The sequence below is a fragment of the Chiroxiphia lanceolata genome, chromosome 6 (assembly GCF_009829145.1).
Source record: "Chiroxiphia lanceolata isolate bChiLan1 chromosome 6, bChiLan1.pri, whole genome shotgun sequence".
Taxonomy (NCBI): domain Eukaryota; kingdom Metazoa; phylum Chordata; class Aves; order Passeriformes; family Pipridae; genus Chiroxiphia; species Chiroxiphia lanceolata.
Window position 1 is genome coordinate 53,209,108 of NC_045642.1, and position 23,266 is coordinate 53,232,373.

At 36.0% G+C, this 23,266-nt stretch overlaps 1 protein-coding gene across 4 annotated transcripts in view; it reads left to right on the forward strand.

Moving 5' to 3' along the window:
- The window catches only part of WDR25 (WD repeat domain 25), an 87,503-nt gene that overhangs the window by 26,077 nt on the left and 38,160 nt on the right, over positions 1 to 23,266 (forward strand). For all 4 annotated transcript variants that reach the window (XM_032691964.1, XM_032691962.1, XM_032691966.1 and 1 more), the window contains exons 3-4: positions 9,565 to 9,712; positions 18,902 to 19,032. In XM_032691964.1, coding sequence (XP_032547855.1) covers positions 9,565 to 9,712; positions 18,902 to 19,032 — 279 coding nt within the window. The remainder of the gene's footprint in view (positions 1 to 9,564; positions 9,713 to 18,901; positions 19,033 to 23,266) is intronic.

Genomic DNA, 23,266 nt, shown 5'->3' on the forward strand with positions numbered 1-23,266 from the left:
GCAGCACATTATGAGATGCTCTTTCATTTGTAGAAATGTTAGTGAATTCATGTTAGCGAATCTAGATCTCTCTATGCTGTTTTATAATACTGCTGTCACTATTTGAATTCCTAATTGACTTTAAGTGCATAAGTGGTTCTAGTTATTCCAGGTATTATTTAAACAGTGCATAGATGTTTAGTACCTGGACGCTGAAACATATGTTTTGGGTTGGCTGGGGAAAATTTTTTCTACTTCTAAATGGTGTGGGATAATTTATTTCTCAAGGAAGATGCATTGGTTCCAAGTCTCGCTCCTCTCCTGCCTTCATCCTGCAATTATCAGAGTTGAAAAATCAGCTACTGTTGAAGTTAGTCAGTTTTCATTTATTTTGGGTTAGAGGTTCAAAGCTGAAGTACCTTCATAACAAATGATAGGCCAAACCTTGCGCAGTAGCAATCAACTTCAACAATGCAATGATACCCTAAAAATTCAATTTAATAGGTAGCAGTAATGTCTTAAGTCTGTGATTACTGTTTACTTGGGAACACAGTTTTCTTTTAAGGGATCCCCAAAAAAGGATTTAGAAGAGTGCATTACTTGGCAGTTGATATAAGGTAGCTGTGTAGTCTGTGTACTCTTTCAGTTCTGGAAGCTGAAACAGATTGATATACACTTTAGTATTGCTATCAGTTGAGGTGCTGTGGATTATCACCACTTGATAGCACATTCTCTAACAGTATGTTTTAAAAAATGTATTTGGCAACAGAATGTCTGGTTGTTGTTCCTCTGAACCCCTTTCCCAGATGGTGCCTGTGTTGGATTCTGCCCTGCTCACCCGTAGGAACACGTGTGTAGTCTGCATTCGCCACCAAGTCACCCGTGTTGTGATGTGGCTGTGCCGGTGTGTGGAGAGAGGATGCTCTCCATAAACATCGTGTGTGCTGCAGTGTCACAACATGCCAAGGCCCAGACAGCACTCCCTGACACACTTCCTGTCTTTTAAACTATTGATCAGTCACTTTGCTGTGGCAGAGCCATGTCAGAATAAGTGCCAGATTAGCCTTGTCAGTGCATGAGAAATAACCCGAACTTTCTGCAGTTCGGCGTGACTTTCCCTCTGATTTTGAGGGAAATGGTTTTTCTGGTGGAAAGTGGTGCAAACGTTAAAGAATCTCTGGACTGAAAAGAGAAGCTGTCTCCAGTGCCCAATGATGATGAATCACTTTGTGTTTAATGAATATAAAAGTAATTTTGCAATATTTTTCCAGACCCAGATGCTTATCGGGTGGTCATAAATATGTTGTCCAATTGTTCTTAGCTCCATACTTACGCTATGTATGTATAGAATTGCTAATTTCTTAGTCATAAATTAGTAGTGTTGTTAATAGCCCTCAGTTAGGAGGATAAGTTGTAGTAGATGCTTGAACATTGAGAGATTAAAATCCAAATTTTCAAACTCAATCAAAAGCTTAAAGCTTATTAAACCCACATCTACATTAATGACTCTTGTAAATGACAACACATCTGGAATTGGACCACTTGGACCTTAATTCTTACAAAAACAAGCATAGGGTTAACGAACTTTTAAAATTGCAAATAAAAGAACCAAAATGAGGGTGATGTGGTTGTGAGTTAGAATACGTCTTTTTTGGTGAAATTGCATTCTTCTCTTTAAAATGATGGTAAGATTTGTAATAAAGTAGCTTTGCTGTTGAAGTTAAATATTCTAATGGTCTTTTAATAGCACTTTAATGGTCTCTCTGAGGACTTGCACTGAAATAGTTTTACCTTCTCATAATTGCACTTCATAGTGGACTGCAGCAGCACAATTTAAGGTCTCCTTAATTTTTTCATTTGTTTGTTAAATATAACAAACCTCGTAAGTTGCCATTCTGCCAAATAAAGGAAGTATTAGATTTATTTTGGTTGTTTTATTAGATATAATCTTCTACACCACTGTCTGTCTTGGCAATAATATGGTAGTAACTGACTTGTGTAAAATTTTCCTCCATTGTGTAATAACAGTAATGTGTATATTGAATTGATATGCCATCCAAGGGGAGACTTTCTCATGATATGCTCTTCATTTCATGTGTATGTGTGACTCAGAAGCCTGGTGTCATGAAGAAGTAGATTACTGCATATCCACTGCTTATGTTGTTCTGTGCAAATAGCCTAAAAGAAAATTCCAGTCCAGCTTTGTCATTTTTGTGAAGCCCAGATGTTGAATGGAAATAGTTCACTATGGCACAACTTTAGCTTAACAAGGTCAGCTACAAATATGCCATAATAAAAAGAAAATTTACAATGAGTTGCTGTGTCATAACAGTACCCAGATAGAACTGCTAATGAGTAATTTGCAACTTTTAACTATGTTTTCCTATAAATGATGTGGCAGGCCAATATTTCACCCTGAACTTGTTCATACTTTGACAGTATTTCAGTTCTTATCATAGAGATGTTAATTTAGGTAAACATCCTTTATAAAGAAACTAATTCTAATCTTCAGCTTCAGTTTATAAGAGCAGCAGGGCTTATTTCTGAATAATTATGTTATTAGTATTCTTGTAGTTCACGTTGCAGCATCTAGGCATGTGTTACTTGTCAGCGTTTGGTATCATTTCATCTGGACACCAACTGTGTGTATGTGCTGTCCAAAACCTCAACATGAAGGCCACCCTCTGAGGGAGTTGTGAAATTGTGGAAGATTGAGCTTGTTTGTCCAGAAACTGCATATAATTAACAGGGAAAGAGTATTGAAACCACCAAATGGAAATAAGGTCTTGTCCCAGCTATTCATCTTGTCTGTGACATCCAAGAAATATGAATTCACTAGTGTTCATGTTTTCTTTAGTTTGTCCTTTTATGAATCAAGTGGATGGAAAAAGAGTTTTTGTAGATGAGATTAGTATGTCCTGAGGACACTTTTGATACAATGGGAACATACAGTTCATGAATTCTCTAATAGAAATGTCTATGAAATATTTATATCAGTCTTGTTCAGTCTTTTACTGTTACCCTTTTTAAAATATAATTTATTTCTTAGGAGTTCTGTTTGCCAGTTTTGACTTGAAAGTTTTCCACGGAGGCAATGTTAATTATTTATATTAGCAAAACCCTAGCCAATTTGTATACTCTAAAATTATTTATGTTTTGAGTTTTCATTGGTTGATTAGATTTTCCTTGTGCTACAAGTTAACTTTTGAAGTAAGGAACCATTAGGTATGTTTGCCAACAAACATGCTTACGTGAAATGTTGTAGCTCTTCTTGTTAAAGCTTTACCAAGAACATTCCTTTATTGTATTTGATCAGATGGATAGCTCTTGTCACAGTGGCGTGGGGTTTCTGTTTTCTTTTTACAGAATTCTGTTTTGCTTCTCTTGTCTCTCCCTTTGCCATCTGAAAATGTCAAGGTTTTATCTTGGTCTATTAGTGTTTTCTTAAAATAATTTTATGGGATGCTGACAGCTCCAAGTACACTTTTAATTAGATTTTTATTTTCCTGTTAATGGCAAAACCACCCAAATGAAGCTTTACAATTAACAATTATGGAACCTTCCTTGTGGAAAGGGCTGCTGAGTTTCTGTGGGAGGGAAGATTAAAATAAAACAAACCAAATAATTGGGAATGTATTTCATAGGCATGGTTGGCATGAAGCTAATGTAGTGCTTGTACTCAACCTCTGCTGGATTCACCAGGATTAAGGCTTGTTAACATGTTTGCAAATCAGGTTTTGTACCACTGAGTAGTTTGTAGTACTAGTGCAGACTTGGTTAGTAGTATGCTACTACTATTATAACTTAAAATGCTTCTGCCTGCTTAAAACCCCCTACAAAATAAGGGTTACCTTATGTCTGACTACCTTATACTGGGTTCTGGTTTGTTTGTTTTTTGTTGGTTTTTTTTTTTGTTTGTTTGTTTGGGATTTTTTTTTGGTTTTTTGTTTTTCTTTTTGTAAAAGAGAAGATTTTCCACCTCATTGGTTTGATAATTATGCTTGAAACACTTTAATATTAAAGTTTTTGATGGAAAAAATAATGAATTTAAACCTTATGCTGGCTGTCTCAGTTAATTGAATTTATTACATTTTGCTGCTTTCCATTCCCCTCGTTTCTACAGTAGTAAGGGTAGTCTAGTAATAAGCTATCCAAATGCAAACTCTTGTGCAGATACTAAAGCAATAATAAAGTTGGTTCTTTGCTTTGGATTAGCAAGATAATTGTGTTTTGAGTTATGACTGCTGTGAGAAGAAAGCTAGTGGAAATCTGTAAGTGCTTGTTCAATTGACAGCATTGATATATGCTTCTTACACCATGTCTAGATTAGGAAGATGGATGTCATTTAAAATATGTTCCCTAGAACACTTTAAACATTCCTGGAGTAAGTGTTCTACACATCTGAAAATGTGTTAGCTTTATCTAGCTATACAGGATCCTGCTGAAAGACTCTTTTTTTGGGACAATTGGTTTAAAAAATATATTGGTATGTCCAAAATTATATCAATCGTAGTGTATATAACAACCTGAACATCTATTAACATCCTTCATAATTGTATGAAAATAACTTTATTGACACTTGCAGGTTATACACAAAGCTAGACCTTGGCTCATAGGTTTTCCAGGAGCTTAGCTGTTAGTTTTTACACAGTTTAACTACATGTATAGACAAAAAAGTGCAAGTGATCTCTTTTGTAATTTTTCAACAAATTTTACTTCATACTACAACTATGATCTTTAGCTCAATATTTTAAGAAGACGTGAATTGAAACAAGAACAAAACTTTCTAAATATTCCTGTAGTTACTTTGGGAATTTATATATATTACATTCAAGATCAGACTTTTTTATTCAGTCACACAGTGGCTGGAGAGACTTAGGCACACCTACCAAATCTGATGCTTGGTTATTTATTGCTTTTTTTCCTGGCATTCTCTTGCCTCAGTTTTATGAACAACAGAATGTACTTGTATATGTGAGTGACTCCTTATTGCTGTTGGTTAGAGATACCCAAAGGGCACTTTTAACTCCTGCAATCCTGCCCAAAGCCACACCTCATCCAAGTGGGGAATCTGAAGAAACAGTAGCAGCAGAAGACATCTTTTTATAATTTTTTCATGAGACTATTTCTGCCCTCTGGCCCACTGATTTTCAAAGAACCTTTTAAAGTACAGTTCTGAGCCTGCTTTGAAAACTTGAAAATACATGATTTTCTATAGTTAGTGTGGGACTTCCTTCTCTACTGTATTTCTTAGAAAACATGGTATTTAGATACTGATGAGATGAGAAAAGCAATATGGTTCAGGGAGTACCATTCTCTTGAAGAATGCATGTTAGCAGATATGACATGTTCAACTTTCAGACATGAATTCAGTTCTGCAGTTAAAAAACAAAGGAGAAAAACAAAATCAGTTTTGTCTCCTTCAGATGCATCAGGGAGTGATGTTCCAAAATTGGAAAGGAGAGGCTCATGTCTCTTCAGAAGTCTGTGGAGCAACCTGAGTGTGCTTTGTAAGGGAACATAATCTGTTCTAGTCAAAGCATAGTAATTCTTTATACTTTCTGTACTATCAGTACTATCCCACATCATCCTTGAGCAGGGCTGCTTCTTAAATGCCATTTTTTAGAAGTTTGAAATTATTTCATTAGGAGCCATTGACAGAGGAGGATGGTAACTACTGAAGAATAGCACAACTTGGCTAAATTGAAGGGGAAGAATTCTTTTAGTATGGGTGTTAGGTTGAAATTAACTTCAATCCATCCACTAAAAAGTTTTTAATTTCATTACACGTGCTCCAGAAATTAATTTCTTGTTTAGCATTCTTGACTGGCTCTGCTGTAGCTCCTTTTTGCATGCAAATTCAAAATGCATACAGCTTAATTCCTCATACTCGCTTCCAACCTCTAATTTATCACAATTGAATCACTGTTCTCGGGTTCACTGTGCAATTAGTGACTGCCTGTTTGAATAGATGCACCTTTCTCTTTCTAAAAGTCAGGCTGCTAGATTTTCTTTTCTGCAATCTAATTTGCTTGAAGGCAAATGCATTACAGATAATCATAAAATGGCAATGAAAGAGATGTGCTCAGTTCCTATTTTATCAGGCTACCTATGCCTGATGAGTTCACCTATTACTTTGGTTACTCTGTTTATGTTACTGTGACTTTTTTTCGAGGAATGAATTCCTAGTTTGGATGGTCAGCAAGATAAAAGCCTTTCTTTTGTGTCTTATGAGCTGGTTGATAGGGTAACAGACCTCAGAACCTTCTTGTGTGACTGCTATTTACTTGAATATCAAGTGCTTATCTTCTTGTGCTTCCTTCTGTGGCTTACCAAGAGAGGTTTTTATTATCTTCAACCCAAACGACTTTATTTTAAAAGGCTGTTTTCCTCAAAGCTTTCAGTCAGAAGATAGGACCTGGAAACATATAATCTATAATAAATCTCATCTCTTATATTGTGTAGTTGCTTATGTGATTTGTGAACTTTTGATCACAAGGGTGAGGAGGTCTGATTATGTTACCTAAAATAGAGGTTACAGTATTTTCACGACACTTCTAATCTATACAGGAAAGCAAACAACTCCTAAAGCCTTTATTTCCAAATAATATGGGGAAGGTGAAAGAGCAATTGAATTACAATGTGCCTCAGAGAAAGTAAAAAGAAAATTGCTTCTGTAAAGAAGTCTCTAGTATAATTTTGTCACTTGGCTGTTTGTACCTGCCATTTTGGCCCCATATATTAATCCTAGCAGATAACTATGTAATCACCATACTTTCTATAATAGGGGAAGAAATGAAATGAAAGGAATTGATGGAAAAGAAATGGAAATGCAATGTTATAAATAGTGAAGTACAAAAGAGTAAGAACTAGTAGTGAAATATGAATCAGTTTGACAAATTAAAGCAAATTTCAATAAAATTGGAAAAAATGCAATTAAAGCTTTCGTAATACCTTAATTCCAGAAAGACATTGAAAAAAATCTTTGAAAATAGGTAGCTAATTCCAAAGCTTTGAGTCTTGGCTGTTTATTTCTTTCAAATATTGGATAATTAATTAGTTAATAATTACAGATTTAGGGGAGGTAATATGGTAATATGTATAATTTTTCTGATAACAGTTGCATATTTCATTGTTTTTGGGATTCTTATAAGGAAAAAGGATGGACTGGTTACTGTTTATAATATTTATAAAGTTTATGTTAATTGGCAGTAAACTAAGTGAATTTCCTCAGTCAAGACTGCCTTGCCCATGTGACTCTAATTCCAGAAAGCATTGAAACACCACCATTCCCTGGGCAGAAAAGAGCTGATGGAAAGCAAAACAATGGGGAGAAATATGGTAAAAGTTGTCCCTTGTGAGTGGTCAGTGGTCTCATCCACAAGAGTGGATCACTTGTTCAGTCTCACATAACGGAGGGAAACATGCTTTTTCAGGGGTGTGCTTTTTCCATTTATGCAGCTTGTTTTAATGAAGCAGGAACTCAGAAGTGCTGTTGTTGAACTTGCTTTACTTAACCCTTCTTGAGAAAACTGAGTTTTTCATGCTTAATCACTAAAACATGACAGAAAATATCTGAAGCATGTACCACCTATTTTCCTTTCATCTAAATTCATTCATTAGCTTCCTTATATTAAAAGCCTCTAAGACACAATTAACCCTTTTTTAATACTGTGAAACTTGAAACAATCGGTAAAACTCATTAAAGCAGAGAAACTTACTTTCAAAAGCAGTTTAATATTAAGATTCTCCTGATTTCTTTTCTTATGAATAGAGTAGAATACTAAGGGTATGACCATCACAGTTCCAGTCTTAACTGGCTATTCAAGTAATTAATGATAATTGGTTGCTTTGCATTGCAGAACTGTGCTTCGTGATAGAAGATCCTTTGATGAAATAATTTTCTATAATGGAATGTTTTCTTCTGAGTATGAATCATATAATAATGATACTGTCAGCAAGTCCTTTTTGTCCAGTAAGAAGAAAATATAATTGAAGTTAAAAAAGCATTACCTAAAGTCTCACTTGTTTCTCCCTCTTTACATTCTCTTATATTGTGAATTGTGCTATTCCCACAAGAAAGCAAACATCTGCTTAGATTTTCTGATTTACCAAGTTGTTTTTGTTTTTAACATCCTTTAAAATGCACAAACATGCAGTTAATTGTATTTTCAGTACTAACTTCATTGCTCTTGTGTTAACATACATGAAAGTTGAATTTCATCTCAATTTAAAAAAAATGTAATTTGCTGAGATTTTGTTGGTTGCCTAGTCTGTTGCTGGCATTATATAAACAATCTTAGAATGGAGAAATTGATTAGAATTGCCAATATTCAGAATGACTTTCCAAGCTTATAGGCAACGTTGTTTTCGTTCTGCATGTTTTTGCAGGATGAAAATGACTGATTGCAGAGAGAACTACCATGAAGTAAAATGGTGACTTTAAAGCAATAAACTGCCTTGGGTTTACAGTAACTGCAATAAAATTATCATGAAGCAGTGTCAAAGTGTTGATTTATTTGTACTACTAATATTAGAAGTAATGAAATTGTAGGATTTACAGATGTGGTTGTAGTATTTGCTATCTGTTTTATTATTCAACTCAACAGGTATTGTATTGTACAATCATAAGATATTTCATAATGTAGCTTTTACTGAAGAAGAATATTCATAGAAAAATAGCTCTGATATTTAGCCTTCTGTCACAGAAGTGATCATACTGGATCTTTATATGGGTCATTTGTTGTCGAACTTCTAATTTTATCTTAAAACTGTGGCAAAAATAAAACTAGGAAAAGGATGTGCTTTTAATTTTTGCAACTATATTTGTTAACTAAATTCAAAGTAGTTGTATTTTCTAAAATATATGACTTGGAAACAAGTGCCTTTTTGAAATATGGGCAGGATGATTTATGTTCTGAAAGTGCTGCTTGTTATATACTTAAAAACCCTTGGATAACTAGTAGAACAGGATTTTCAGAACTGCTCAGCATCAACCTAATTCTGTCCAGAAGAAACTGAAAAATGAGAGGACTCAGACCCATCCTTAAAAATCTCCGTGTGGCTGTGTGATAATATTCTTATCTGCTTCCTCAGTGAAGTTAAGGTAAAATTCCACTTTAAATTACACACCCAGTGAGAAATGTGATGAAAACCTATGTATAGGCAGATGTGAATGCTGTAATCTGCCAGGATTCCTCTTACTTGATGGAAAACAAGATATGATAGAGACAAAAATTTGGAAAAAAAATTATTTAAAGGTAAAATGTATTTGGATACATATTTGTGTAGAGATAGGACAGCATTATGAATGGGAAAGTATGACATCAATTGCCATTGCAGGCAATGTAGACATTTTAAGAAATAAAAAAGTTATAAAGATGTATTACTGATTTGTGCCTTGTTAATAAAATACCCTAATTCTAATCAACCATGCAATTATTTCTAACAATCTTTTCAGCTTAGCTGATATGACTTCAGAATGCAAAGCTTTCTCAACCGCAGTGATTTGCTGTAGCTACTTATCAGTACATTGAAAAAATTACTGTGATTCTTTATAAAGCTGTCCTTATCCTTCTTCTTAAGGTATGGGATGCTGTAGATACAGGCTGCTGTTTAAAAACATACTCCTGTCACTCCTGTGCTGTTCGAGCTGCCCAGTGGTCGTCTTGTGGAAGAAGGATCCTCAGTGGGGGCTTTGATTCCACACTGCATTTAACAGATGTAGAAACAGGTAAAGGTCATGAAGGGTGCATTATTGCCCTGTCTTTATTGTGTACAGATAACTTGGGGTCTTGTTAGCCTTATTCTTTCTTATATAGATAAAATCTGTACATGAAAGTCAGAGTTCTTGAAGCATGTCCTTACTTTAAAAAATATATATCAGCAATTAAGAGTAGTTGGAGAAATTTGAGAACACTGGAATATCTTTAACTTCATGATCACAGGTAATTTCTGTTGTCAGATACTACACAGATTAACAGAATGAAATGTGTATTTTTTATGCTCTGTCATGGTCATTTATTAAAGTGTTTGAAGAGCCTCTTAAAGCTGCCTTCAGTTGCATTTATACATATGGTTAATTGAAATATAGGCTTGTATGTCATTCTCAATTGGGTTGGTTTTAAATTTGTGCCTAAAGTTAATTGGGTGTTTGTTTATTTTTGTTTGTTCGTTTTGGTTTTGTTTTTTTTTTTTTTTCTGAACAGGACCTTAATTAGGAGTATAGAAACTTAAATTCTAGTATGAAACCTTGAGACTGAACTTGGGTTGCTTTGATGCATTTGTGGATTTGATTTGGGATTTGATTGTTGTAACCTTAACAAAACTAATTTCCTGGATGCTGTCTCTTCTTTTCTCTTTCACAAACTGAAGTGCTTCTGTCAGCTATATTTCTTCTCTCCCTTACGTATGTTACCAGCATTCATAAAGCAGTGTTCACTGGAGCTGTGCATAATAGGACATCTGTGTGTCTGTGTGTAAATGAATTAGGTCAAAATAGGACTCTGTCAAGGGAAGAGATGACATTTTATGTTTTTCGCTTAATTTATTTTTAAGTGTTTAACTCCTGCAAAGATACAATATTTCTTGTGAGACTACAGAAAAAATCTTACAAAAATTACCAGCAGGTTTTGTCTAAGAGGATTTTCTCTTACATAAAAGCAAGGACTACGTTGTATGTGAATATTTGGAGAGCAGAAATCCTATTCAGATGAACTGGGAAAGTGGCCAAGGAAATTTGTGAATATTGTTCACATGAGAAAAGTATTCTTTTCCTTGCTCTAAGAATTTATTTTTCTCAACAATTGTTGTACCAGAAGTATTAAAATTCAATGATGGCTGAAAGGGAGCTGTTGTAGTGTGGGAATGTAAAATATGTTATGGAATACTGATGTTCTGAGAATATTCAGGTTTTTTAATGAGAAAAGAGATTTATATATCTGATGTAGTAGTACATGAGGTTAATATATCAAGTCATTAATTTGTTAGACTTCTTTTTTATTTTCAATCTCAGTACAGCAACCTTTCTAGTCTCACATATAACTGAATTTTACTAATCCAAGTGGATTTACTTTTGTCTGTAATGCTTACAAATTCTAAACAGAATGGCTGTCTTTTTAATGGGATTTATGGCAGTAGTATAGATTTTATGTATCTGAGTCATTTGATGGGACTACTGTGGGAAAAATCTCATTTCATTAAATCATAGCACAAATTTCAAAGATACGTAATTTAAATCATATACTTTAATTTCTAACATCTCTTTGATTTAACTATTCAGTAATGGGATAGTAATCTGGATTAAGTTGATTGTAGTAGTTCATTTATACTGCTCTAGGAAATGGCAACAGTAACAAGACATATTTGCTATGTTTCAAAGCAGATAAGTTTATAAATGGTTCTTTCCATATTGATGGGTGAGTTATGTAGTTTGTAGCTTCTTAAATAAACTATATGTATAAAATGAATGCTTATATCCTTGGAAATACCAGATATTCATTATTGCCTTATATAAAGAACACAGGAGCCCTTGTACTTTCTCTGAACTGCAGTTGTCATGTTGATGTTTGGACCTGACTTTCAGTGATACACACCTCATTTGGAAAAGTGTAATATGAGTGATCAGGATTTTATTCTGATTTCCTACGCATGCAAGGCAATTTCTGGGTTCCTTCCCTGTTGTAAAGTTACTCTTCTTTTCATGAATTTCACTCAGTTCCTTTCAGAGAAACAGGGTGAGCAGTTTGCCTCTGGAATCCAAATCAATTTGATATAAAAAGCCTCATTTCCATTTGAAAAACACTAAGGCAGCTATAAGATTTTGATTTACATTAGTTCACTGAATCATTCATTCTTCCTCACTCTTCATCAGTGCTGAGATGATTTCTTCTTTGATTAACTTCAGATAGATGTTAGAACTGCTCTTTCACAGAGGATTTTCAGATACCTTTTTGGACTTCAGTCTTAATTACTTTCCATTGCTAGTCTGAACTAACTACTAGCATGTTTAAATGCAGTAAACGTACACCAATGGGATTTTATAAATAATAATGCTGTCTTTAAGGCTCTGTGCTCTTGTATCTTGTATATTTTGTTCTGGTTCAACACTTTTCCTGTGTTGTTTGCTAAAATCTAATCCTTCTTATCTTTGTTTTCAGTGCAAATTTTATATATTACATCTGTGTTATAAAAATTGTTACATGTCCTTCACTAAAAGAAACCTAATGGTCTGAAGAGAATTATTTTAAAAGCTTAGGAAAGGTTGCAAATACAGCTAAGTACATGCATGGTATTGAGCTGCTCAGGTGCCTTTTTTTTTTTTTTTTTTGTAATTTTCTGTTGGTTTTCTTTAGGAACATAGTTTCTGCCCTATTAAATCTAAATTTTTGTCTGCTAATTGTTACAGGTCTGATGAGAGCTAGTTATGACACTCCTCTGAGGAATGTGCCAGCATAGTTTTAACGAACAGCGCTGGAATAAATTCCCCAGGAAATTTTGTTTCTAAGATTGGACTTCAGTTTGAGTATCCCTTGTCCTAATATATTGCATTTTCTGGAGTGATTTTTTTTAATCTCTATAATCTGAACAACATCAGAATAGAAGCAAACACTGAAATCCCATTAATCATGAAACAGAATTTTTGTCATTGGCGTAGAAATCCTGACATAAGGATAGAAAACACATCCTGTAATCCTATCCTGCAGTTTTACACCATCAGACCTCTTGCCCTTGTCATGTGTATTTAATGAAAGTTCTTATGTATAAGAATATCTAAGATGCTGCAAGCAAAAAACAATGGGCTGATAGAAGTCTCATGAAGTTCAACAAGGACAAATGCAAAGTCCTGCATCTGGAATGGAGTAATCCTGTGCAACAGAACAGGCTGGTGATAAACTGGGTAGCAAGCAACTTTGCAGAAAAATACCTGGGAGTTGTGGTGCTGAATATGAATCAGCACTGCTCTCTTGCAGCAAAGGACAACTACTTCATTCCAGGCCAAATTAGGAAGTATTTACTGAGGACACAGAGAAAATGATGCCGGGCTCTTCTCAGAGATGTGCAGTGAAAGGAAAAAAGGCAAAGGACGAATATAGAAACACAAAAACTTGTTGACTCAACTCAAGGGTCATCAAACACTAAACCAGGCTGTTAAGAGAAGCTGTGGACTTCAGTGGACAGACCCCTAAGCAACTTGCTGCAGCTGGACCTAATTCGAATAGGGATTTGGACCAGATGAGTCCAACCTGCATGATACTATGAAGAAGAATTCAAGTTAATGAGGTACAAGGAGTTTTCTTGTCCTGGTTTGGTTGAAAATAGATGTTGTGCAAGTCTTTTTTTAAACTCAATTTTTGTAGATCGTCATTTATTATCTTCAATGGTCCTAGCACCAGGATGTCAAGATAAGAGTCTCCACAAACATGGTTTTCTTAAAAGCCATTGTACACATTCAGAATTATGGGTCTGATCCAAAATATGCGTAAAGTGTTTAAGGAACTCAAGGTTATTCATGAGTCATTCACATGAGTGGTTCTGTGGTTGCACTTTGCATGAAGCAAGTTCAGTACTGCAGTATGGAGTTTCATAAATATTGGTAGATCCAAAAACTGCAGATGTGCTGCCTGGTGTGAGTTAATATTTTTTTTAATTGTTCTATCTTATATACATTATTTCTTTATAAAAATAAAGCCTTCTGAATGGTTTCATGAATGTGATAATAATCCAGCAGTCTCAGACTCTCTGGTTTTGTTTATCTTTAATAACACCACACTCACAGTCATTTTCTACTATTGATAGTCCAGACACTTCATTATTTACAGAGTAGTAAATAGAGTTATATTCAGACAGCACTGAAAAAAATTCCTTTTAAAACAATTCTAGGTCAAGTACATTTGACATTTACCTTCTGTTATGTCCAGATGTAATGGAGATGCTCTACCAACTTTAGAAGGGTAATTGTATTTTTAAAATTTATTTATAACTATTTTATTTTTGGAACATATGTTTTATTCATCAGTGGATTTTTCATTAGTCACAAATGAATTGGTATAATAGCATAGGCAGAACATTGGCTGGGTTGTTACTACTTGAATATTGTAGATACTTTTCATTTCTTTAATATTATGACAGAGGGAATGTTCCAAGAAATTTTGGCACATTTCCTACGTTACCAAATGCTGCAGTTGTATTTTAGTTCATGAACTGAGCTTGATTTCAACTATCATTTCCGCAGAGTTATAATGGGAGAGAGAGTTTCTTAATGGAACATTTTGTACCTCCAAGAGGATGGTTCTAATTTTCTTTTCTATATATTTTTTTCTATTCTAATTTGGTAGTCCTATAGATATAGCAATGTAATTGTATTTTTCACGTAGGAGTTTTAGTTCTCATACCTAAACTTCACTTCAGGAGAGCTGTGACTTTCTTCTGTTCCTCCCTTTCTCTCCCACTACTATTTAGATAGTATGTTTTAAAATGCAGTAAGGTTTAATATGATACCTCAGAAAAAAGCCCAGTTGATTGATATTTTTTTGTTTGCTTGTTTGTTTTTGTTTTTGTTTTTTTTTCTTTTGAGTGCATGCAAACACTCTTGATATGAGGTCAAAGGTTTCCCCCAAGATTCAACAGTTTTATGAAATATGTTGAATACAGTTTAGAGGTCACTCTCCAGCTAGGAGATAACAGCATTTTGCTTTTTATACTCACTGACAGGAAGTCTTTGCAAAAAGAAGAGAGAAAAGTATTTATTTTGGGGACATTTTAAAGATTAAAAGATAAAACAATTTTGCATGCTGTGAACTTGTGAATATGTAGGGGAAAAAATCAGGAAAAACATGTAGTTAATATAACTTTGATTCTTGAAAAAATAATAAAGCCATTTGTGAGCACATCAAGACAACGAATGGAGATGTAACAGCCAACGCTGATTTGCTAAGAACAAATTATATCTGATCAATCTAATGTTTTTTCTTACTATTGTGCATGAGAGAGACTGTGACTGTAATGAAATTTTTTTGTATATATTGCCTTATGTCTTTTTGTAAACACAGTAGGGAAATCTGTTCTGCTTAGCAAAATTGCTCTCGTGTCCTCGTAAGTCTCAGGCTTCACTTTTCTTCACAGATTAGAGTAAGAAAGTAAATGTTTTTGGGTTATGCAGGTAGGTGTGTGAACCTGAGGACCACTAAACACAGTTACAGAAGCATCCTGTGCTTGGTAACTATGCTGATGTTCTGTGGAAAATTCACAATGTTAAATAGCCTTTAAAACATCTGATTTCACAGTTGAGCAGTTTCACAGTAGGCTGCTATATAAAAATGCAGAAACATACATTCAGTGTATTTTTAAGATTTTTTTCCATCCTGTGTATGTGAGTGGTGAGCCTTTAGTGCATGAAGAATTGAATTAATGCTTTTAAAGTCTGTAAAACACACTGCAAAAATATAGGATATATTGTTACTGAAATTGTGAAAATTAAAGATTGAGAGGAAAATTTGCTTTCTGCTTTGGAATAACAACCTCTTGTACAAGAAAATGGTATGTGCTATGGATTTTCCTTCAATTAGCCAAAGAGATTTTTCAGAAGACATAATTTTCTAGGCTATAAGTTGGTTGAGGCAGCTTTTTAATGCTGCCTATAGGAATGAAAATGTGATAAATATATACACAATAAGGGTATATACAATCTTGCTGAATTACACCTTTGTTATGTATAAGGGAGTCTTCTGCTCAAAGGCCACCTTTTACAGTATATAAAATAAGGCCCCCCAAAGTTGAATACTTGATGTCAATAAACTGAATAATTGTAAAAAAATATACATAACTGTAAATAACCATTTTCAGAAAGGTGTAGGAGGATCTCTAGCAAACACTGTAGCTGGATTTCCTAAGCTACAGGGATAGTTCCATCATAGCAGCGAAAGCAGCAAATTCTGCTCATAGTAGTATAACACACTAAATAAAATTTGTACAGAAAAGGGCTAAGAGTTGAACCCATTCTTTCAAATTACTGAATGGCGTGAACCAATTTGCTTCGTGTCGTCATCTACACTGATCTGTTCCACCTCTCAGATGGATATTTTTCCTAAATTTCTGAAGTTCTGCAAGTGTATTGTGCATAAATTTTAAATCTGGCAATAGGAGGGTTTCCTTTCTCTAACATTGTGATCCTCCCCTTTTGAGTATGTTTACTGCTGCTTAGCTCATCTACATTCTAGTCTTGCTTCTTTTCTGTGACATGGCAGTAAAATGAAATTAATGTATACATCTAATAATGTCAAACTCTTCAGAACACTGTACTCAGTTTCCAAAAAGAGATATTTGATTGAATTTCACTTTGGGGAGTGAGAGGACAAGAGAGAGAGTTGTATTTCAAAGTACTAATTGGAGAGCCTGAGTTTGTAAGATTAATGGTTAATATCTGCATTAAATGGTAAGGTAGCAGCTTAAAATAGGAAAAAGAAGGACATAAAGTGTATAGAGGTAAATAAGATTCTAATTGTTTGCATTTATTTTATTTATTATTACACTGTAATGTAGAATTCATAACACTGAGATCATTATGTTTTAATTATATTAGTGACTGTCGCTGAGAGCTTTGGGATAAATGACAGCCTCTAGAAGACAAGAAAAGGGCAAATACAGTGCCCATTTCTCTTTAAAACAGGGCAAGACAGAATAGGAAATAGGAGCATTTTAGTTTCTGGAGAAAATATCAGGTGAATGATTGAATTATTTGGAAGCAGCTGGAGATAAAATTGAAAAATTGACTAATTAATAACAAATTATGTTAAATCGATCTTTCTGTGGAAAAGGTAGCAGCTTGTAGTTAGTACATGAAACGCATCTTGAATTTAATGCACATCTTTTTGGTTGATTTTCTTGTGTCTTAGGCTGGAGAACATGAATGCACATTATAGAAAAAGCAGTTTTCAGAAGTCTTGTGTAGGTAAAAACAAAGTAAAGACAGTGTTTGTCAAAAATGATGAGTTCCACTGGATCAGTTATGTGTACGTCTAATGCCGTTTGGACAACACACTTTGTGGAGAACAGTAGTCACTTGATGTGTCCTTTATTAAGTTGTATGACAGGATTAGTACAGATTGGCTGCATTTATGCTTATTTCTGGCTGTAGTCCCATCAAAAACTTGTTGATTATACTCCTGGAGTTTTTATTAAACTGGGAACTGGTAGGAACCAAATTCCTTTGGGAGCAAAATGCTATTAAACTGACTAGTGAGCCTCCATGGGGGAATTCAGTATTTTCTCAAGTGCTGTGGATGAGAGTGGCTTTTCTAAAGCCCCCACAAATGATGCCTGATAGTGGTGTACATGAGAGCAATATCTTGTTTCTATAACTGATGATTTTAATACTTTCTTCTTTCCCTGTGGAGTCTTTTTTTTTCCCCTTTAGCTGTTGGGCAACTGAAAGCTCCCGTGGCAAGAGATGGTCACTGTTAGATATGACTTCTTGAGAGAACCTCTGCTGCCCTTATGACTTCTTTTCTCATTTTGGGGAAGAAACTTATGGACTAAATGAAGTGTTTCACTTAGTAGTGACAGAGCAACTCTTTAGATCTTGCATGGCAATCAGTGGAGAATCATTTTTAAAAGGACAAAAATCCCCTACAAATACCAGTATTCACATACAAAAACACTCACCTCTACCTTGCCCCTGTTAGCTTGATGAGCACATGAGATGAAGTAAAATCTTTCTCTTCTCATCTTTAAACTGTATAAATAAATAATTTGACAAGTTTTAGCCTCTTGACTGTGTAAACTGAGTTCTGCAGATGGAGAAAATGGAACTGGTGATGAAATAAAATAAATTGGCCCCAGATCATGAAATAAGCATAAAAAATCTATATGAATGATTTTCAGTATTGTGCACCTAACAGTAAGTATTTACAGCTGTCAGTATTGTTTTTAGCTGAAAGTATTTTCTGTTGTTTAAGAAAGCCTATTTTAAGACATCCATCACTTGCAAAAAATGTAGATTAAAGTATATTTTAAGAAGCTTTTGTCATAGTATTTTAAAGGATTTTTTCTTTTTTTTTTTACTTCTGCACCTCATGTGGCTTAAAGCAGTAACTTTATTTAATGTAGATTTTTAAATGTGATATGTAGAATATAAATCACAGTTGATATTGTGAAAATGAGCAGATATATTTATCTTGGTCCCTGCTGCTGTTCCAAAAATTTATTTCAGTGAGTGTACATTAATGTAATGAATTTGTTAGGATGAAAGGAAGCAGTGGACTGTGGAAAAGTTGTATAAAATAACCTAGCCGAATTCTGCTGCCTTCAAAAGTGTTGACAATCCATTTGATACCAACCACAGGATCCTGTGGAGATTAGTGTACACAATTAAATGTTGAGAACAGTGTATCCATGGGAACAGCCTTCATATGATGGTATGCAAATTATTTCCTACTTTCATGATGAAGTTTCAGTACTACCTTTACACAAAGATAAGTAAACAACTCAAGAATTGTAATATAGGTTGAGATGTGGTTCTGTACAAGCAATGTTTTGTTCTAGTTATTTTTGTCTCACTGAAACGATGACTGTCATCTCTGTAAGGAAACATTCAACCACTGGATTTGTAGATTTATTCCTGCATGTTGTCTGAACTGGGACCTTGGTGGAACTCCTCTCCTTAGTGTGGGAAACCACTTGTTCTCTCCTTTCAGTAGGAAGCAGTCAGTGGTGCAGAGGTCCATAAGCAAGAGCAGTCTCATGTGGATAGAAATTAGTGAGTTGTCCTCTATTATCATTGTTAGAGTAGCCCCAGATACTTGAAATGTGTTAATATACACATGTTCACCTTTGACAACCTTGATATCTTTCAAACTAAATCGAAATGAATAACATATTTCATTTTCTGCTCAAATTTTAATCTCCACTTTTCACTTTATTTTAGGGAAGCAGATATTTAGCAGCAAAACAGAATTTAGGATCAGTGCACTCAAGTTTCACCCTACAGAGTCAAATATTTTCCTTTGTGGAGGGTTCAGCCCAGAAGTTAAAGCTTGGGATATAAGGACTTCTAAGGTAAAGGAAATCTTTTTTCTATTTTAGAATGTTTCCTAGTCTGTGTGTGCTGTTTTACTAAGCTGCTAGATGTACTGTAATGTAATATTATTCTGAAGTATTTTGGGTTTGTCACTGATTGTGTTCCTATTTGTTGATGTGAACCTCTGTAATGTTTTTTTAGTGCTAAGAGGAACATTGTACACAAAAATACTATTTTATTCTGTCTGTAGATATAAGAAATCTGATTGAATTAAACAAAGCCAATAGCTCACTTCAGGATTGTGAAAGGCAGTTGTGTACCGGGAAGCAGTAGAGATGACTTGCTCTTCAAGCTGTTGCATATGGGTCAGGATGTGTGTTTCTGTGCCTTGTGTGTAGAAGCCTGGAGTACTTTTTGCATTCGTGAAGGGCCACAGAGCTGTGTATAGCCTCTGCCTTTACTTTATCATGAACTGTGAAGAGCAATGTGCTCCCAACTGCCATTCAGAGCTCAGGCAAGACCAGAGCTGTACTCTGCCAGGGGGAAGCGTAAGGTAAACTGACATCCTCAGGCGTGGAACAGTTCAAAGAGAAGCAGTGACTGTAAAGTGAGTAGTTCTTTGTTTTCCTTTGAATTTCTATGTGGGTGGAACCTACTCATTGTAGTTAGCCATCTTTTTGCTCTTGAGGATGGCGGAAGGGATCTGAAAAAGATAAGATAGCGTATCAATAGTGCTTTCCCGCGGCACCAGACAAGGTATCAGACAGTATTTTATTCCAAGTAATGAAGACAATAAATGTCTCCTAAAGCAGCTCTTTCCTTTCAGATTTTAAATTCTGATGGTACATCAGCTCAACCACAACCAAAGTGTCAACTGATATGTCTGGCAAACCTAATTGTAATTCACATCTGCATAAACATAGATTCACAAAACATTTCCTTGTGGACAGGAGCAAGTATGGAACAGCACCTGCTTTTTAACCTGGACAGAGGCTGCAATGCAGCACACACATCTCAGGCTTTGATTGCCAAATATTGTCAACCACCTTAGCTTGATGTTCTGCTGAATGTGCCTCCTACAGAAATACATGCGTCTCTGTGGTGTAGTACTGGAATTGGCTGATTGACAAAGGGTGGTTTGACTGTATTGGAAAGTTTTCTTGGTGAAACTGTTCCTGAAAACTGGCAGTAGAGAGGAAACGTGTCCTTCACCAATGAATGGTGTAGCTGGAACAGGGAGAAGGCAAGTAGAGAGGTGTAGACATAGTTTACATGAGGCATTATACCAGCAAGGGGCAGACAAATGTGTCAAGATGGAGGTTCAGTAGCAGATGGATGTGCAATTTGTGAGGTACTGGCCTGTGTAAAAGGCATTGTAAGGCAGTGTAGTGGTTTGGACTTTGTTTTCCCCCAGAGGATAAGAAAAGTGGTAGACCCCAAGGGGTGGAAACCCCTGGAAGTTTTGAATTTCTGTCCAATGAGCGCTCCTGCAAAAAATGTAAACGTATCACAACCAGACCGGAAGAGAGGAGTTGTAGTTTTTTTAGGGGTTAGAAGAAGGTGGCCATGTTGTGAGCCACGAGGAAGGGGCTCTGAGCCCCACAGGGGGGCTTTGGCCCCCAGCCCCAGCGGGGGGCCTGTGGGGACCTGGAACAGCATAATGCTGGGCTAGGTGCCTATAGTTATGCTGGGAGATGTTTTCTCCATCATGGGCAGTGGCCGTGGGCAGTGGCCGGAGAAAGCAGCAGCTGGCACTGACCAGAGAAACGGTGGCAGAGAGCCAGAAGAGATAAGATGGAGCAACAAAGACATGCAGCACCAGAGAAGAGACTCCTGGAAGGAGACCTGAGGGAAAGAGAATCAGCAGCTGAGTTCTACAGAGTTCTTGGGGGTAAGAACTGATACCAGACCCCCCAAAACTCCTTTGAGACCTCCTGGAAGGAGGAAGTTGATAGACTCTTACTTGAAAGAGCCTTGAAGTGCAACATGCACTGCAGAGAGGAGCTGAGAAGCTCGGACGTCCTGAGAGCTCAGCCAGGACGGAGTGGGGGAGGTTGGCCTTGAGGCCCTCCCTTGCTGCAAGCTACAAAGAAGCTCGCAGCCTGAGACAGGGCACAGAGGCCCTGCAAGGAGCTTGAATCTCCTGAAGATACCAGACCGTCACGAAGACCCCCTGTGCTTCGTGATATGACGTGGTGATACGACCTTTGTCTGGGGTGACGAAGCCCACGGAAGACCACTCGTTTGGAGAGACGAGTGGCCGAGGGGGATACCCCCCTCGTGTGTGCTGGCAGAGATCCAGCTATCAGCTGCTGCAAGAAACAGAAGAGAGAGAGAACCTGCTGCCTTAGAAGATGCTGCTGCTTAGTGACTGCTACTCTGAAGAAGCTGCTGCCCTGAGAGACTGGAAGGGATCTGTCCTTCTTTCCCTCCTGGACTTTTATTTGGAGGGGAGAAGAGATCTGATCCATTGTAAATACTTATGTCATGGTAGAGATAGTTGTAGTCGTGTGTATAATGTATTGTAGTATTTATTTGTATAGTCATTGTAATATATTCCCTTTTCCCCACTTTGAGTCTGGTTGTGTTTTGTCTGGAAAAACCCATCTCACATTGGGTTGAGATGTGGGAGGGGGGATGGAGCTAGGGAATTGGAATTTGGGCTATCTCAAACCATGACAGGCAGCAAAGGAGCAAGGCCATATTGATGAACTGTATTCTTTAACAGCTAACCTATTCATATCTTCTGTAGTTCTGACTGCCAGTAGCCTGATTTGAGATGATGTTTTGATATAGTAACTTTTGTGTAAACTACGTCTGTCAAAATTGCAGAGGAAAACTGCAGTTTTCAGTATGTTACCACTGCACAGGTTTAAGAAACAATAATTATGCTTGGGATCACCTTTGTGTGGGTTGCAGGGGATGACATAAACTGTGTGTGTCTGTATGCGTAGCCAATAGTGAACACTTAGGTGAAAACATCAGTGATTCATTTCCAGAGGACAAACAAAACCAGTAAAAATCATTTATATCTATGTAGAAGGGGAACCTGAATACTTAGCATTTTATTAATTTGATTATACATTAAGTCTAAAACATCTCTCATGTTTTCTACTAGTTAGGGAGTGTATTATCTTTATGTTATTTAAACAGTATTTTATTGTATCTTTGTGCTTTACTGCCCGACTTTGGCTTTTTTTGACCCCTTGCTTATGGACCTGTGTGTGATGTCTTTTTCAAATGGGTACAGTGGTGTATTTCTGTTTTCATGGGCCATTCCCTTTCCTCTTTTAATACCTTTGCCAAAGTAGATGGTAGTTGTGATTCTTACATTATGAATGTTTCTGTTTGAGTGACAGTACTGCTGTTATGTGCGGTATGTCACAACATTGCATGCTTGGCATCCTTTGATCCCATCTTACAACGTGATTTCTCAAAAGGAACTGTGTGCCATGGCCAGGATGGTATATACAGAAAAAAGGAGACTAGCAGAATAATGTGTTTGTATCTCTATGACTGACCATATGCTCATCTTTGCAATGCTGAAGATCCAGGTCTCCTTGAAGAGCTGTTGATCCCTGGGAGCTGTTTGTACCTGCAGGACACTCCAACGCTTAGAAATATTATGTGTAACTGTAACTGTATTTCTGTGAGCTGATGCTAATGAAGAGACAAGGGAAACATCCCAATGTTATTACAACCAAATAATTTACTTTTTGAGAGAATAAAGAAGTGAATGAATATGTATTCTGACCAGTAAAATAGGAAAAGTTTTAGACCAAGTAAAACAAAAATCCTGGCCTGTTTCTTTTATATAGGTCCTGTACTGGGCTCTCTCTGGAAGTTTTAGAAATTAGGAAACAATTATATTCTTGTAGAACTTCACCACTTGGAAAACTAGCCAATTAAGTGGTGCATGAGGAATATTAATTTTAACAACCAGCAGTGTCTAATCACCTTAGAAACTGGAAGGCCTGGTAACAGATATTGATCCTTTTTTTAGGTTTTTTGTATGTTCGCTCATTTGAAAACCATAAATTTTTATGTACTGTGATTGTCTAAAGCAGCAGTGTGGTTCACTCTCTTACTCTGAAACATTTCTAAAAGGGGGAGAGAGCTTCTATTATCCTTTTATTACTTTTTATTCCCCCATCTAAGGTAGCTGTAGCTCAGTGATAGACTGTTAGTCACCTAGATTTGTATTGGTTTTAAAATTTGAAAAACTCTGTGTGTGTGTGTACTGAGTGGATGTGGAAGGTCATAGATGAGTGG